The 19,124-nt window shown below is 41.5% G+C and overlaps 1 protein-coding gene across 1 annotated transcript in view; it reads right to left on the bottom strand.

The window, feature by feature from the left end:
• IL17REL (interleukin 17 receptor E like) overlaps nucleotides 1-19,124 on the bottom strand; it is a 47,342-nt gene that overhangs the window by 26,294 nt on the left and 1,924 nt on the right. The window contains exon 2 of the mRNA XM_035893720.1: nucleotides 703-730. Within this exon, the coding sequence (XP_035749613.1) occupies nucleotides 703-730 (28 nt within the window). The remainder of the gene's footprint in view (nucleotides 1-702; nucleotides 731-19,124) is intronic.

Here is a 19,124-nt window from a genome sequence, read left to right as displayed (position 1 = left end):
AAGACTAGAGACTTTTTCAGGTGGGACTTCTAACTGCATCCCTTCCGCAGGCATCTTCTTCCTCTCTGCCTCAACACACGTCCCATAAATGCCATGCTTTCAGAGTAAGATTCATGACAGCTGATGTTCAGCTCACACATCCCCCACCATAGCATCAGCATCTCACACGCTTGCGGCTCAGCATCGCAGCATCTCTGCGAGTCTGCGGACTCTCTGCCACATGGATCCAGGACAGACACCGTGGAGGCAAGCAGCGCTCAGAGCTTGGGCCTCCAGCTGTGGGATGGTCCTCTCAGAGGGGACTGCCTGCAAGGCAGCTGCCTCCTGCTTCCCTGCCAAGTGACTGTGTGCACTGGAGGAGTGATTGATGGAGGCTTCAGGGTTCAGGTGATTCAAGAGCCTGTATTATTACTGTAGGCAATAATAGTAAGCAGAAGCAATAAAAACACGTGAAATGACTAAGCAAATTCTCCCAATGACCATCTACAGTAAGGAAAATTACAAAGCAACAATGCACAGTCATTATTAACCTATTCTTTATCAAAGCCTACTAAGTTCCGTCTTGTACAAGGAACCTGGTGGTAGATACCCTGTTGTGACAGTGATCTGATATCACCAGGAAAGTGGATTTATTATCTGCGATAAGTTACCTTTTTCTTTCAAAAACAAATGTAGTAAAAAATGTGAATGATGGATACTCACTGGAAGGTTTGCTTTTACAATGTATCCCCTGCAAACAGAAACAAAAATATTATAAAAGCTGAGGTAACAATAAAAATAAATATTGCTTAATTATTTTACACAAATATAAACAAACCTTAAACAGGTTAACATATTCACAGTCCACAACAGAAATAATTTGCGAGATAAAAAAGATTTTCGAATACAGTGAAAATACACATCACTACTGCATATGACAGCCTGATATGTATGGGGACACAAGATCAGCCTTATCCTTATTTTCATGTGTTTCTGCTAATTGTTATAACAGTTCCATCAAATACAGGCATCATTTTATCAGGCACTGCCATTCACACTGACCAATAGTTTATTTATTGTTTTGTCAGACTTTACAATGGATTGCTTCAAACCAGGGCAAATAAACCAAGTGATTTTTAATGGAAGAGATCTAGAACACTATTGAAAATGGGTATGATTTTTGGAAGATCACACTAGGCCAACGGAAGGAAGTATTACAGTAATTGCAAATGAAGTTTAGAAATAAGACTTGCCTTTTTATTTCTGAGAACTGTCTGGCTCAGAATCCTGAAAATGAAATTACTCAGGCACAGTACTTACCGCGGTCAAGTGGGTAGTGTTTCTGTAAGAGGGAAAGTGAACCTGACGCTGAGATTTTAACAAGTTCCCGACTATCTTTCAGAAAGACTACATCCATTTTCCCAGTAAAATAAACACTTAACCACACACTAAAATTCTGTGGAGTATAAAAATAACAAAACCTATTTTCACTTCTATGCATGACGTTCTAAAGAAAGGCTATTACTTAGCCAGCAAATACTGTTCTCTGCTGTTCTGGCATTCAGGTTTTAACATAGCACTTATACCAGTATTCCTTTGTATTCAGCATATATGCTTCCCTCTGCTTTCCTTCAAAATCAGTGTCTCGTTCACAGAGACACTTTTGTCACACCCACAAAAGGAGCAGGCACCACCTTGTCTCTGCTGCTCTCAAATGGACCAGCAGCTCTCAGTCCTTTTAAAACATTTTAGGATCTTGTCAATAAGCCAAGAGTTTGTGAGGTTTAGAGCCAGCAGAAGTCTCTCAGACACTTGGAAGTTCTCAGATTGTAGACAAACACAGAAACTGCAGCCTGGGTAAGCATTAGCACATCCTAAAATAGCTATAGTGCTTGGTCTTCCATGAGGCTTTCGTCCCCAGGTAATTCAGTCCTCCTCATAAACACAGCTGTAGAGCAAAATCAAATTATTGCTGCAGGTGAGAAATGACAGCAGGTTAGCTACCCTGGGGCAGCTGCCTAGAGTACTGAGGAGTCTGTCCTTCATCGCTGCTTTTAAGGTTTTAGCTAGATACGCTTGTTCTTAAAGAAGGCCTTTAGAAAGCTAGCAACCAGTATCTAACCCGTATTAGTTCTCATTCCTTTGTCCTTTTGGCATTTTAATAATCTCTTCTGGAGGTAAGTTTTCATCTTTTACAATTGGCAGTTTGTGACTATGACTCATAAAAGTGCAGATGCATAACAGCTGGTATTTTAAACCAATTTTTATAACAAGACAGAGGTGGTCATATACTTTCACAGACAGAAGATTATCAAAATTCCTTGTGACTCTGTTAAAGATATTACTTTGGCTGCTTCTAGACAATACGACATTGACACTCAAAGAAGTAGGGCCTGTTGTGATAGGACAAGGGGTAATGGTTTTAAACTAAAACAGGGTAGGTTTAGACTGGATATAAGGAAGAAATTCTTTACAATGAGGGTGGTGAAACACTGGAACGGGTTGCCCAGAGAGGCAGTGGAAACATCCCTGGAAACATGCAAGGCCAGGTTGGATGGGGCTCTGAGCAACCTGATCTAGTTAGTAGTGTCCCTGCTCCCTGCAGGGGGGATAGACTAGATGACCTCTAGGGGTGCCTTCCAACCCAAAACATTCTATGATTCTATAAGGAAATCAAATTTCTTTACATAACTATTCTAAAACTGGGGTACTTTTATTTCAATGGTTTCATATATTCCTCAAATCCCCCTGAAGACTTGAAAAATGGAACTGATGCGACCTCATTTCTGCTGTAACATGTTCATAGAAACACTTGTCATTTATGAATTATTTTCTCCCCCCTAAAAAAGCTTCACTGGTACTTCACTGATTCTCCCAATGCACATTCCATCAGTAGAAAGAAGACTATAGCTTTCTGAACAATTCAGTGCAACACTAAACCAACAAAAGTAGAACATGCCAGCTCATATAAAACTACTGGAATTTTAACTGCTGTTTCAAAGCCCTAATTTTTAATTATTTCTAAGTAAACCCTGCAGGGGTATGCAGAAGGACAATTTGAATTCAGTCTCTTTACTTGAGGTTCTCCATGGCCTTAGGGAGTGGAACAGACAAATATACAAAATGACTGCAAAAAATCAAGTGAGTAAGTTGGGGAACTAGCTTTCTTGGTGAGAAAACCTAACTGTTGGATCAACTAATTGCTGAGCCACTGCTTACTGGAAGAAATTAATCTCTCATGAGGTTGATAATTTAGCAAATTACTTCCGTATTTTCAATTTCCCCTTTTGCAGCCAGACTATTAAAAATATTTTGTTTAGGTGGCTTGAGAGAGTTCCCAATTGCCAGTGAAAATTTCTTACAACATCATCTTTAAACTAACTTCTCTAACTGTCCTTTCTGGTTTCAATCATGGTGCAAAAACACATTAGAGAAAAAAATCAAGATCCCATTGAAGTAAACAATAAAAATCTCATAAAATTCAGAATATTCAGCCTTTTACTTAAAGAAGGCCAGTGCTTTGCTGTTATAACACCTGAAGAATACCAATTTTATGTAAATAAATCATCTTAAGTTAAAAACCTGAAAAAAAAAAAGCCACCCACTTCTGTGGGGCCATGGGATTATGCAGAAATCCTCCTATATCTTCTAGTCTATCCTAATTAGTTATTGTTTTTCACTGTCACTTTCCAGTGCCATCTTGCATTTATTTTCTCATCTTCTCCGTGGGAAAAAAGAAACATATCCATCAGTGATTTTTGTTCCGGTAGGGAGATGTTTTGTCATTCTTAGGCACTTGGTTTTGTTCTGGGTGAGTTGTTGGGAAGGTTTACATAAATAATCAAACATTTGCACAAACGCTTGCCAGTTACAGCAAGCATCTGGTCACAGCTCAATTCCTTTTTTAAAATAAGTGTTTCTTTTTATTGTACAATACCAGGAGGGGGTGAGGGTGGTATTTTCTTTTATAATCATTTTGCAAAATAGTCAAAGGAGACCATTTGTCTCAAAGAAGAACTCAAATAAATTAACCGAGTTCCTCTCCCACTTTCTATATCTTTTGTTTTCAGGAATTTTCAGTCATGAATGCAATAGGAAAACATAACACACTAAAAACAGAATGGAAATTTTCTTCTTTCACAAATGCCGTGGGTGTCTGTTATGCAAAAATAAGATCCTGAACATGATAGCACATTTTACTCCTATGCAGAGAGCATCTTTGATTCATATCTGCTTTGGCAAAGAGCCTAAACAAAATATACTTACACAATGCACAAATAGTTAGGGATTTTCCTATTTCTCTAGGGTTTTCCCCACTTGTGGTATTACTCAACTGTAACTAGAGGTTATCTGAACAGACACCACCAACGTGCCGCATTCTGAATAGAAGGTGTGGTGCCAACTTTTTAGCTAGCACAGCAACTTCTCCTCAGTTGAAGCCAACTGTAATATCACAATGTTTTGTTTAAAGACTGTAGAGAAGAAAGTGAGATCAGCAGAGGAAGACATGGATTTGAGGACACAGAGAGGATTTTTATGAATTGAAATTGCCAAGGAAAAGAAATGAAGATTAGACCTGCTTCCCGTTTCCTCTCATACCTTCAGGCACTGAAGCAAGCAGTTCTTCCCTGAATGTTCTGTCATGCAGGAAAGAGTCTGAGGCAAATTTGGTTTCACAGTCTACCTGTTAGCTCTGTTGTACCTCATTCATAGAAGAGCTGGTGGCAGCTCTTCCACAACTCTGTACAGAACAGCGATAGGCCTGAAAATGCGTGTGCTGATTTTGGCTGGGGTAGAGCTAGTAGTAGCTAGTATGGGGCTATGTTTAGGATTTGTGCTGGAAACAGTGTTGCTAACACAAGGATGTTTTCGTTATTGCTGAGCAGGGCTTACACAAAGTCAAGGCCTTTTCTGCTCCTCACCCCACCCCACCAGTGAGCAGGCTGGGGGTGCACAAGGAGCTGGGAGGGGGCACAGCCGGGACAGCTGACCCCAACTGACCAAAGAGATATTCCATACCATATGACATCATGTTCAGTATATAAGCTGGGGGAAGAAGAAGGAAGGGGGGGATGTTCAGAGCAATGGCGTTTGTCTTCCCAAGGAACTGTTACGCGTGATGGAGCCCTGCTTTCCTGGAGATGGCTGAACACCTGCCTGCCCATGGGAAGGAGTGAATAAATTCCTTGCTTTGCTTTGCCTGTGTCTGCAGCTTTTGCTTTACCTGTTAAACTGTCTTTATCTCAACCCACAATTTTTCTCATTTTTACTTTTCCAATCCTCTTCCCCATCCCACTGTGGTGGGGAGGGTGAGTGAGCATCTGGGTGGTGCTTAGTTGCCAACTGGGAGTAAACGATGACAATGCCTTAAAATGTAGTCTTAATTGGGACCAGGTTGTCAGACACTTAACATTCATTCATTAAGGTGCCTACATTAAAGTCAGTGAATGTAGAGTGAAGAGTTTTTCTGCCTTTTGAGAGATGCTCAGTGGCAGAGCTATTACCTCCATTCCTACTTCAGGTTCAGCTGACAGGGAGCGCAGAGAAAAAAGAATGTGGCCATATTCTGATGTTTCCCTCCATTACATAAATTTCTGTTCTTTGACCACCATTAGAAGTAAGCACGGGACTGTAATGTATTCTTACAACACAGGGAAAGTGTGGTCTTGCAATAACTGATGCTCAAATTGAAGCCAAAAGGCTGATAAAGATGATGAATTTAATCATGTTGGTTTTGATTTCCAATCGAGAGGAGACACTGCACAAATCCATCTCATTCTGCACACAATTAGAAAGGATCTCCCAGATCACTGGGTCTAGTCCCCTGGTAACCACAGGTACCATATCAACTAATCCCTTTCAAAAACTGGTGAAATTTCATTTTAAAATCAGTCAGGCTTTCATGTAAAAGCTATTCCAGAAGCCCTGTTCTCTGCCAGCACCAAATCTTATAATTTCTAATGTAAACACAATAATGGCTAGCTTGCGTTCACTTCTGATTGTGCCAGTTATCCTTTCACTTAAATAGATGCTTTCCACCGTGGAATGTACTTTCCATTTATCTACAACCAATAATATAGAATCATAGAATCACTTTGGTTGGAAAAGACCTTTGAGATCATCGAGTCCAACCTTTAACCTAACCCTGACATCCCACCACTAAACCACGTCCCTAAGCACCTCATCTATCCTTCTTTTAAATACCTCCAGGGATGAGGACTCTACCACCTCCCTGGGCAGCCCATTCCAGAGTCCGACAACCCTTTCGGTGAAGAAGTTTTTCCTAATGTCTAGCCTAAACCTGCCCTGGCGCAGCTTCAAACCATTCCCCCTCGTCCTATCATCTGTTGCCAGGGAGAAGAGGCCGACCCCCACCTCAATGGCCTCACCAATATTGAGCACAAGGGGGACAATCACTTCCCTGGTCCTGCTGGTCACACTATTTCTGATGCAAGCCAGGATGCTATTGGCCCTCCTGGCCACCTGGGCACACTGCTGGCTCATATTCAGCTGGCTGTCAACCAGTACCCCCAGGTCCTTTTCCACCAGGCAGCTTTCCAGCCACTCTTCCCTGAGCCTGTAGCGCTGCATGGGGTTGTTGTGACCAAAGTGCAGGACCCGGCACTTGGCCTTATTGAACCTCATACAGTTGGCCTCGGCCCATCGATCCAGCCTGTCCAGGTCTCTCTGCAGAGCTTTTTTGTGAGACCATAAAAGCCAAGCTCTTTTATTCCTCTCTATTAAAACTGGCTTTCCTTCTCACCGTCACCCTTCTCAGCAGCTATTTCTACTTTAATGCTTCTGTACAAATGGAGTGACCAGAACCACGCACAGTTCTGGAGACAGTTTCCCACTAGGGTTTATTTAGTGCTTTGTAAAGTGGTAAAATTATCTGTCTCAGTTGGGACCGACACAACCATGTCACATCAGTTGTGATCCCCCAGTACAGAGAGGGAGCTACTTACCCCTTTCTATGTGAGCAGTCCAGCAGCAGCCTTCTTTTCTCCGTCAATTAATGGAGGGAAAAGCCTACAGAGGCTGGGCCATTAAGACTCCTACATGGTTTCTCATGGCCTCTAGTGAAAAACCTGACAATGCTAATGTGATCTCAGCCACCTCCATAAAGAAAAAGGTCTTTGAGCGGTAGACAGACACAAACAAAGTGATATGGATGCGTAGAATTTAAGAACTTTGGATGAAAACAGAGAGGATTCAGAGCTGTATCGTAAGCTCCTCAGACTAACGAATGACTCTAATTTCTTTCATAGAGACATTCAGCCCCAGAAACTATCTAGGAAGAACTTCACAAATGGAAGCAACTGAGTATGCTTTAGCTTTATTCAGTGCTATTTTCCCAGGCAAAGGAGTTAACGGCTTTGCACTTTACATGTCCTTGATGTTGGTGGGGATGGGAACCTCACAGGACTTTTCTTATTCTATTCTTATAAAGGCCACAGCTGTATTTAACTTATCAAATGTAAAGAAACAGAATGCTTTACAGTAAGAGAAAACACAGGGACAACATCACGATTCCCGTTCCACTGAAAGAAGTCTTAACTACATCATGGTCAAGTATTTGTACAAAAAAGCATGTTATTGGAAATGGGTGAAAAGGAAGAGTAATAGGCCTACAGAACTTAAGAGAAAACACAGGGACAACATCACGATTCCCATTCCACTGAAAGAAGTCTTAACTATATCATGGTCAAGTATTTGTACAAAAAACATGTTATTGGAAATGGGTGAAAAGGAAGAATAATAGGCCTACAGAACACACTTGGCAATTGAATGAAATTATGGTTATATTTACTGACAGCCAGAGAAATTATAGTGATTAATACACATAATATGAAAATTTAGACCTGCTAAAAATTCATAGTACTGCTGACACAGTGTCCCCAAAAGACCTTTTCTCAAAAGGAGCATGTGTATTTGTTTTGACGTCATGCACAATTACTTCCATTGCCAAGGTAAAACTATCTTACTGATGATCCTTTTTAATTTTTGGCAAACCGCAAGGTTGTTCTTCAACTTTTACTGACAATGTGGTGATCAGATACGTGTGAACAATGTTCAATGGGATCAGCTAAGCAATCACAGAAGGAAACATTTGGACCGTTACCCATGCAGAAAAGAAATAGGCACCTGAACTTACAGCAAAGCATTATTTTGGACTACTTTAAACTACAGCTTCTATAAGAGCACCTGGATGTTGCTGGATTTTTCTACAGAATGCTCAAACCAAAACATCTGAGTCATGCCTACGCATTATCCAGCTCTGAGTCTCTCTGCATGTGTTTCAAGCTGAACAAAAACCACCCCATCACATTGGTGCAGTGCTGAACCTGAGAGGGTAAGTATCACTGAAAAGTGGGATATTAAGCTCAGCACGGCGCTAACGAGGTCACACACTTTTGGGATGAAAGCTGGCTGGTGTCCAACACAGGAAGGTAACATCTGCCTGTGTTAATGGCATGTTGATGTGCTCTCAACTAAACAGTGAACTGACAAGGTACAAACAGGGAAGAGATTATTTGGTTTAGTGAAGATTACTGGACAATCTTCATTAAGGCTTCACAGTGGTCTAAAGCACAGACTTTTACCAATTTTTGTTTCCTGCACCGTTTGCCATTTCACGTGTCCATGCAAACACATGGAACCTGTCCTCCACAACCTGCTGTTTGCCACAAGGCCAGCACTCCCATTACAGTCCAGCAGTAATGCAGGACCGCGTGGCTGACACAAGATCCTCAGCCCCTTGAGATTTTCGCTCTTCTGTTTACCTGCTACTATTCAGGTATAACAGAGATTTCTGCATTCAAGTCAGTACGTATTTCCTCCTGCACAGTATCAATGCAGAGGAATCCCATTCCCATATTTTAACTGGACTGTCCCGTATTTTAGCTGGATTGCATGTGTCAGGTAATGTCTTCTGACCATAACTGTGGCTGCGTGGCTGCGTCCCTTTTACAGAGCAGAACAAGTGAAAGAGTTGGCAGCACAGTAATTATATTTCTGGGAACTCTTTGCAGTGACACACATTTATCCTGTAAGTGAATGGCCAGTCAAAACAATTTTGCTTTGAGTTCTCACAACTGGGAATAATATCCCCCCCCTTGTATTTTACATGAATTGTATGTAAAAATAATGCTGTGATACAAAAAGGACCTACATAGAAACCACTTGCTTTTAAATTTATTGGACCAGAGGGAGCTATAACAGTCTGAAATAAAAGCTGCCTGTTCTATTGTATGCTTCAACTCCAGGACTAGAAGCAGAATTTGCTTGAAGCAACAGTATGTTCTAGCTTCTTTTTTGTAGAAATAAACCCCCCAAAAAATAAAACAAAAAAGTTGTCAATCATTTTGATGTCATGTTTCCTAAAATATTAATACAAGTTGTTAACAAAACAGAATTGCATACAATAGACAAAGTAAAATTAAAATGCACTTTGGATGCCATACCCTCAGCTGGTATAAATCAGCACCATCCCATACACAGAGTGTCAAAAATTTCAGACCACTCAGCTAATGTACCAAATCAGCACTTCTAGTCGTAACAATGTGACAGGGACATTCTAACACAGCATTAATGGTTATTTCAGTGAATGACTGGAGATCTCATCCAGAGGATGATAAAATGGAATCAAAGAAATTGAAGGTGTAAGGGGTCTCCAAGTTCAGCCTCCTGCTAGAAGCGGTACTGTCACCAACACCAGATCAAGTCAGCCATTACTTTAGCCAGTTCTTGGAAAACTGGAGGACATAGATTCCACAAGCTCTCCAGATGACCATGGATATCCCATGCTTTGAGGTTAGGATGGTGTAATGATTTCTGTAGCACAGAAGAGGCTACAAGAAAAACTTAGTCAAGATCCCTCAGCAGCACTGACAGCACTGAGACTCGCAGCCTCAGAGGTGACTGAAACCAGTGAGCAGTGAGATTGCCACAGAAAAGGAAAAAGAAAAAAAAAAAAGCAAGAATTGAAGTGAAGATTATGAGAAGAGACCCTCCAGGATAGACTTGCTCCTCCTCCTGCTGCTGGAGGCAGTGGTTATTTCTTTTGGAAATGCTTATTTTTCTTTTGGCCTGAAGATCTTTTTCTATTCCAGTTAGTGTCTTCTCATACATCCTAACACTACTGCTCAGCAAAAGAGGGAACATATTGCAGGCCTGGCTTTCCAGTGCTCTGGCATACACAGTGAAGCCCTCACTGTTTTGCTTTAGGCAACTACTCATTCTGTTTATGTTTAGAATCAGTTCCAGCAGAACAGTGTTCTGCTGTACACTGACCTTTATAAATGATAAATGCCATCCTGCTCACATTCACAAATCGTGGAGGACTATGTTTGAGTGAAATGCTTTACACTGATTTGAATGAACCTTGAATCAGCTCCACGTGGGGAAAAACTTTTTGCCTGTTGTGGTGGGTTGACCCTGGCTGGACTCCAGGTGCCCACCAAAGCTGCTCTCTCACTCCCCCTCCTCAGTGGACAGGGGAGAGAAAATATAACAAAAGGCTCGTGGGTCGAGATAAGGACACGGAGAGATCACTCACCATTTACCATCACAGGCAAAGCTGACTCGGCTTGGGGAAAATTAAATCAATTTATTACCAATCAAAATCAGAGTAGGATAATGAGAAAATAAAAACTAAATCTCAAAACACCTCCCCTCCACCCCTCCCTTCTTCCCGGTTTCAACTTCACTCCCAAATTCTCTACCTCCTCTCCCCCAAGGGGCGCAGGGGGACGGGGAATGGGGGTTGAGGTCAGTTCATCCCACGCTGTCTCTGCTGCTCCTTCCTCCCCAGGGGAGAGCTCCTCACACCCTGCCCCTGCTCCAGCCTGGGGACCCTCCGCCCCAGCCTGGACTCCTCTCTCCACGGGGCCACAGGTCCTGCCAGGAACCTGCTCCAGCCTGGGCTTCCCAGGGGGTCACAGCCTCCTTTGGTCACATCCCCCTGCCTCGGCGTGGGGTCCTCCCCAGGCTGCAGGTGGGGATCTGCTCCCCCGTGGGGCTCCCCGGGCTGCAGGGGCACAGCCTGCCCCACCATGGGCTGCCCCAGGGGCTGAGGGGAATCTCTGCTCTGGTGCCTGGAGCCCCTCCTGCCCTCCTGCTGCACTGGCCTGGGGGGCTGCAGGGCTGCTGCTCTCACATCCTGTCACTTCTCTCTCCCAGCTGCAATTGTGCAGGGTTTTTTTCCCCCTTCTTAAATACTTTATCACAGAGATGCTACCACCGTTGCTGATGGGCTCGGCCTTGGCCAGCAGCGTGTCCGTCTTGGCTTTGGCTGACATGGGCTCTATCAGACACAGGGGAAGCTTCTGGCAGCTTCTCACAGAAGCCACCCCTGTAGCCCCCTGCTACCAAAACCTTGCCACACAAACCCAATACGCCTAGACAAACTTCAGCTTTGCCCATAAGAAAAGGGTCACATAATTTCCAAGTAAGGCAATTTCTCTGTGAGAATTTTGCATTACTACTGGCAGTGAAATGAAGCCAAAGTTTGCAGTCATTTGCGAAATAAGATTAAGTCAGCCAAATCTAAAAGAGGTTTTAGGTACTTGAAACAGGATTGAAGCAAACTGTGGTAATCATCTCAGCCAAACACCATGATCCATAAAACCCTATTAATTGCCACCTAACACTAGAGACACCTAAGATTATTAGGCACCTCCCTTTTGGATCTGAAGGCTCCCTGGATGTATGTAGTTTGGTGTTTAGTTCATGACCAGAACGAAGCTGGGATGACATCTAGCTCATGCCACAGCTCTCTGGGATAGCATACACCCACCTGTGAGACACTCACATCCCCCAGCATAGCAGCTGGCTGGAGGAGATTTAATAGTAATGGAAGCCAAACTAACAAAGCTCGAGCCCAGCTTCTTTCAAACTGGAAATATTAGAAGAGGAAAGCAGAAAATGGGCATGTTCCAGCTTTTATACCCTAGCTTTCAAGTCCTTACGTCAAGGGACAGCCAGGTTCAGCATCTTCCTTAACTTGAAGCAGTTCTAGCCCTAAGCTGTCTGCCTGACAGGCTGCCCAGTAAATGAGAGGGTTTCCCAGGCCTCCTGTCAAAGACTGATATTCTATGGAGAGGAAGTGAAAGAACGATGGTCTGAGAGAAGGACAGGCAAGATGCAGCGTAATTTTTAAAGCTGAGTGCTTTCAACATTCAGATGGGAGATCTGTTTCCTATTTCAAAGGCCTCTTACATTTTATTCTAAGCAGTCATCAGAAAAAAAAAAAAAAAACAGAAATTTTGGAAGAGTGGCTCACCGCAGCTACTCTGAAGAGAGAACATCAAACTCTGGCTCATAACTCAGGTGCCTGGGCTCTAGAGAGTGGAGTTGAGACTAACCTGCTGCTTAACCTTTTCCCTTGCCTAACTTGAGGCAGCACCATGCTGAACATGCATGTTTCTCATACTCCCCTGACAAGTCACTACTGCTTTCTCATGATCTCCATTTAATCTGTATTTACTAACCTGGAACCATAGGAAACGAGCAGGGTCATAGAATGGGTGAATGTTGCACAGATACTGTCCTGAAATGGGGGCAGAGGGGCGTAAAACCAAAAATAAACTTGCTAATCCCAACCCTGCCAGCATGGATCACAAAGTCATACTAAAATTTAGAACAACGAAGCACACTTGGCAATAATTTCTTATAAAAGTTTCAAGACTTGGGAGGCCACGTGTCAGGGCTGAGACACCCTTCAAAGCCACGGAGAGAAACTCAGGAGTTTCTGGGTTTTATAGCTCCCATAAAAGTGGTATTTCTTACTCTTCTTCTTAAGCAGAAAAAGATTTCAAATGCAACTAAACTTGGAACTACCCCTCATTTTGAGAAATATTTTTAAATGTGGATTTTTTTTTTTTTTATTCTAGCCTTAGCTTGTTATGTTATTGTGTAAGGATGTAAGGCTGTACAAAAAATCCCTTGGGCCACGCTAGAAGCAGTGGTGGCAATCCCGAGAGGCCACTGCATTCCTTCCTGGAGCCACAGTATCAGTTAAGGAACTGCTTCCATTAAAGACTTAATGATAAAGATGCCTGAGTAGCTCTAATTGTGCTTGCCTGAGTTACAGAAACACTCTAGCCACAGCGAAATGAGGAAAATCTTCTCAGTACATGTACATGAAAAACTTTTTTTGCAGCTGTATACTTGAAAATTTTTGAGAGAGGATTCTCTTGTAACTATTTATATTTGTATCATTATGGTATCTGAAAGTCTTAATCCAGAAACCTTATACCAGAAACCCCATGTACCTGCCTTTCTTCTCCTATCAAGAGCAAAAAAAGCCAAAACACCTTTCCTTGAACGACCTAGCAGTGTGAGTACATGAAAAATTAAAAAAACATTCAAAATTTGCCATGTAGAAAAGCCCTACTGAAAATATCTATACTGTGCATTGCAGCTGAAACATTTGCAGTTTGAGATAACTGATATAGCAGCTAGTTATGAATAAATTTGGAAATGCTAAGAAAGAATAAATCATATTAAAAAAACATTACTTGAAAAGTCATTACTGAGTCTATTTCTCTTTTTACGGTTAACTCACAGTTTTGTGGCAGTTTAGGGCAGGGAGGAAAGGAAAAAAAAAAAAACAAAACTATGGAAAAATCATATAGTTTGGCTATATCTTGTGTATCTTCCACACACTGTAGTTGGTAAAGTTAGCACAGTCCAATTAAAGGAGGCAGAGATCCAAAAGAAGGGCTTCCAAAGAGGCAGGATTCTCCCAGCTTCACAACAGCAGCATTGTTTCACCTGACTCTCCTGATCACACTGTTGTCCCTAGAGGCAGCTCTAACTCCTGGGCATGGCCTCAGCTTAATAAAACCATCAGTGTTCAGTACCTTCATCTGTTGCTTCACCCTATGTCTCATTTTTAATGATAGCCCTTACTCACTGAAAACTACCTTTGCCACACATTTGCCTAAAAAGTGTACCTGTTTTTTCCCCCTAAGTGGAAGAGAAAAATAAGCTACAAAGCCAGACTGAATGGTAACAGAGATGTGACCACATTCTAAATATTATTCTATCATATATAAATATAATATGTTGAAAATTAGGGGAAAAAATAAAAGAACACATACCACTGACCAAAGCTAAGCATGAAGCATGATCCTATAATGAGAATTGCAAAAATAAATTAAAAAAAAAAACCACAAATGTAGAAAAATTATCATACAAAGATATCAAAATTTGAAAAATAATGGAGAAAAATGCCATTGCAGTTACAGAAGGAAGAACGGCAGGTCAGGGAGATGAGGACATGGGAAAGAGATCAAGGAAGTTTGCATATGTAGGGATGAAAGGGAGACACAAAACTGGAGACAGTGAAATGTATTAACTGCAATAAATTATGTTTCCTCAAAGTTTTTCCAAGAAAAGACAATGAGCGCACATCTAGTACTGTACAATGTTGTTTATATGATTCATACTTTCTGAAAACATGCAGGCAAGCAGAGGCAACTCCAAGACAATCAGTTTTCCAGAAATGATCGAAATTTACCACACATATTCAAAGCAACTAAGTTGAAACATTTTATTGCAAAAGAAAGAGCCAGAGATAATTTGCAAAGTAAAACTAAAACTCTCTTCATTTTTGTATAGGCACTTCCTGAATGAGATTGTATGTCCCATACAGTTTTCACGGACAGTCCCATATTTTGCATGCTGAAGGGGCAGGGTATGCAATACAACAACAATGGTCTTTTGGCTCTGTTGACTGTTCCAAAGGAATAGGTTAAATATGACTTGAAAGACCATCTTTAGATCCCACGAAAGAGAAAATGATGAATGAAAGCAGAGATATTAGGGTTAGAAGAGAACTCAAGATGCCATCTACTCCATATGTCTGCCTTAGGAAAAAATGACTATTATCTGAGACATATCTGAGAGATATTTGCTTAGCATGTGCACAGATCTCTATAAACTCCTCAGGCAATCTATTCCAGTGCTCAGCATCAGTAGTTCTTGTGACTTTCCAGCTTATTCATGACCTCAGAAAATTCTGGAGCAATGAATTTGTACAGTTGTGAAGGTAGGGTCAGGGCTGTGACGTGTCCATTTCACATCTGAGTATACAGGAATTTACCGGTCCTGCGATCATTCCTAGCCAAATATTTCAGAGCTGGTCTGGAACTTCCTCAGCAACACACTGCTTTGGGGGGCATATTTTCTGGTTTGTGTTTTTAAATGGCAAATAATTTCCTTGTTTTCAAAAACCAGCCAATAAATATTAACAAAATAAGAAAAAATGTTTTACAAGGAAAAATGTTTTCCTGAGAGTATGAAAACTACTATGAAAACATTTGTGCCAGCGTTGATATATAAAACCTAGGGATCTTTTGGGGTGATGATGGCAATGCAATGCATAGAACTTCAAATGTGGGTTCCTGGTTTGAACAGCCTGGTAGCCACAGCACAGTTGACAGGAATTTATGGTTCCCAGAAATCAAATGATATTCAGTCAGAGATAGGAGGAAACTCCTTTCTTAAGTCCAAAGTACCTACCTACCTGGGAGTGAGGCCTAGCCTCTCAATGCTGAGCCAAAAAGCCTGGACAGTATCCAAAGCTATCTGTCCTGGTTTTGGCGGAGATAATTTTCCTCATATTAGCTGGCATAACACTGTGTTTTGGATTTAGTACCAGAAGAATGCTGATGACACGCTGATGGTTTAGTTGTTGCTGAGCAGGGCTTGCACCAGTCAAGGACTTCTCAGCTTCCCCTGCTCTGCCAGGGGCACAAGAAGCTGGGAGGGGGCACAGCCAGGACAGCTGACCCAAACTGGCCAGAGGGCTATTCCAGGCCATATGGCATCATGCTCAGTATATAAACTGGGGGGGAGTTGGCTGGGGGGCAGTGACTGCTGCTTGGGTGTGGGCTGGGCATTGGTCGGTGGGTGGTGAGCAGTTGCATCACCTGTTTTTCCTGGGTTTTGTTTCTGTCTCTCTTGTTGTTTTCCTTTTCATTACATTTTATTATTATTATTATTATTACTACTACTACAACAATTATTAAACTGTTCTAATCTCAACCCACAAATTTTTTTATTTTTGCTCTTCAGATTCTTTCCCCCATCCCACTGGGGGGAGGGTGAGCGAGCAACTGTGCGGTGCTTGGTTGCTGATTGGGGCTAAACCATGACATTATCCTTAGGAAGAAGTCTTTTAAAAGCTCTTTTTGGTCCTTCTCATTTTTGAACATCCCTGGTTCTCTCCCACGCACAGGCATTCTGGCAAGAGAGGAAGAACAAGACAGTATAAACAAACATGACAAAGTAACAGGTACAGCATTGCCAGCTCCAGCAAAAGTACAAATTAACCTAATTCTAGACCTTACTGCAAGAATTCCAGCTAGGTCACACTACGTGGTCTCATTAAAGTTATTACCATTCCTAAAAAATTTATCCTGGCTAGATTTGATCAAATTACAGGTAGCTTTCCAGCTGTAAAGCAGTCAGTCAAACAGCAATATTCTGCAGCTGTGGAAAGCACCTACTGTCAAATATCAAGAACCTACCCTGTTTTAGTTTAAAACCATTACCCCTTGTCCTGTCACAAGTGCCTGTAGTGACTCTGCCCTTGCTACTCCAGTGGCTTATCTCTTTCCAGACCTTGTAACCTTTTTCCAGAGCTCTTGTGGAAGAGTGAGAATGAAAAAAGCCCAGGAGCTACCATTGCATTTTTTGTGAGTTCTGAATTGCAGACCTTTCTCCATCTCCACCTCTCCTGAAAGATGCGATGGTAGATGCTTTATTAATGAGGAACACTGGAGAGTTTTGTAAGTCCCTGCTTGTACCTGTCACGGGTTGCCTTCTTCTAAAGGGGTGAGGAAATGGGATGGCACCCAACCAGTGGCATAGGACACAACAGGAAACATGGAAGCTCAGTGTCTCATGTCATTGCCAAGCTATTTTTGACCCTAAGAGCAAATGTAAAACACAGTCCAAGAGATAAGTCACCTAAACTTGCTAAACTGCAGCTCTCCTGACTACCAACAGCGAAGGCAAGCTGGGATATCTAAGCAAATGGGTTAATATCACTCTAATACAGTGACTCAACATGATTGAGCCCCTTAAGTATGACTGCTTTGACTAATGAGTACTTAAAACTTAATTATAGTACTCAAAACACTTAATTAAAACACATAATTAAGACACATCACACGGGAAGGTCAGCACTATTTTTTACTTGAGAAAACTGGAGAAAGGAAATTACTTGAATAGAGCCATGCAAGTGACTCAATGACAGGCGGGGATGGGAAACCCAGGCTTTCTATCTAGGGCATGTTCTCGTGGATTGTACTGCATCTCAGCAAATATTAGCAGAGGATATGTTTTATATTTTTATGCATCTCCTCCAGTCATCGGGTATATTGATGCATACACAAAAAAGTCGGTGGTGAATCATCTTCCCATGCTGGGACTTCACAGTGTATCTCTCTCTCCCGCTCCCTCTCTCACTCACTCTGAGGAAGCCACATCCCTGATCAGTCTCTTTAGACATTTTCCATATCTAAAACTAGTTTTTCAAACAGCTTTTAGAGAACAACTGAATTATATCACCTAGATTATCATGTCCATTTTTTAGGGACGTGGGATCACTTTTAAAACAGGAATTACTTAACTTAATAATGAACAAAGAATGCCAATTTATGTCAGCTGAGTTAGTGGTGTAAGGGCTGTATTATATCACTGGTTTTGCAGTGTGTAGTACTCAGCAAGAATGGACTGATCAATGGCATAAATATCCAGTAAAGAAACACCACATACTTCAGCTATGGATAGCATGAACAAGCAGTAGCTATATCAGGAATTTGCTGCCAATAACCTTTATAATTGCAAGGAAATCCCAGATTCAGTTTAGGGTTTCCTTCTTTATCCATGGACTTTGGAAATGTTATTACATTTAATGGCAGACAATACAAATACTATTTCATAGTTTTCTGAGAGGTTTTTTTAAATGTAGTGCTCTTGATCTTTACCAGCTGTTGAGTCAAATTTGGCGTAACCCTGTTTCTTTGTGTACAGCCTGCAAACAATGTGGATTGTAAAATGAGTAGGGCACAAACACAATTTCAATTGCAGGCTGGGATTCCCCTGTGCTTTTGCAGAGAAACTTGGTTGATAACTGTGTTTGCTATTGGGTGAGGCGTGGAGGCCAAGCCCATTGTATTTAACCTTTGAATACCAGAATACCATGTGAGGTCTAAAGCCAAGTCATTAAAATGAGGAAGACAAAATAAATCATAATACATAATAAAAGCATGGTTGTTCCTTTGCCACCACTCAACCCACAATTGTATATTTTCATGCTGTTTAAATGTTCATGTAATACTTGCATAAACACCCAATGTTCTGTTTTTTCCTTTCCCGTACTGAACAGAAGTACAGTTTGTGGTACAGAAATGAAACCTGGATATTGCCTTATGCAAGGCAATGCAAGGATGTCTTGCTGAATAGTCATGGTAAACTAAGAATGATTCATAAAGTTGTAAAAAGATCCAAAAACTAAACAGTTCAGTGCAAAGGCTTTTTAAGTCACACACCTCAAAACAGTTATGGCACTATTTCCCTCTTAAGTACAGCCAATGCTTTTCTGTCATAAGGAGTACCCAAGGAGGTAAAAAACACAAATATTCAAGGGACACAGCCACCTTAAAATCTAATCTGCTGGTCAAACTCAACAGTTACAGTTATTTAACCTGCTCAAAACCTTCTGACAATACCCACAGTTTGAAAAATGAAGAAGAAGGGTTGACTCTGCAGAAGAGAAATCTGCTATACAAACTTATGGGAAAACGTAATGAAGAAGAAAATAATTTCTATAATACTCACTTGTAGCGATAGCCGCTACAGAAAAATTCTAATAGTTTTAAAATGAAAATATCTTACTATTACATTAAGCAAATTGCTAGAAAAAAAAAATGGCATTGATTCTCTACTTCGTGATCTGGTGTGCTATAGCAGAAGGCAGCACACATGTATTGCACATAGACAAAGACAAATTGTAACCCCTGGTTAGTGCCCCTACAAAGACCACTGAGTTATAAATTATGGAGAAGATACACCACTCCCTTTTAAAGTGACTCAGATAGGAATGGGATTAAGGCCACAAACTGTGATTG

Source organism: Egretta garzetta, unplaced genomic scaffold (assembly GCF_000687185.1).
Source record: "Egretta garzetta isolate BGI_Z169 unplaced genomic scaffold, ASM68718v1 scaffold64, whole genome shotgun sequence".
NCBI lineage: Eukaryota > Metazoa > Chordata > Aves > Pelecaniformes > Ardeidae > Egretta > Egretta garzetta.
Note: the sequence above shows the minus strand (reverse complement) of the source record. Positions and strands in the feature narration are given on the sequence as shown.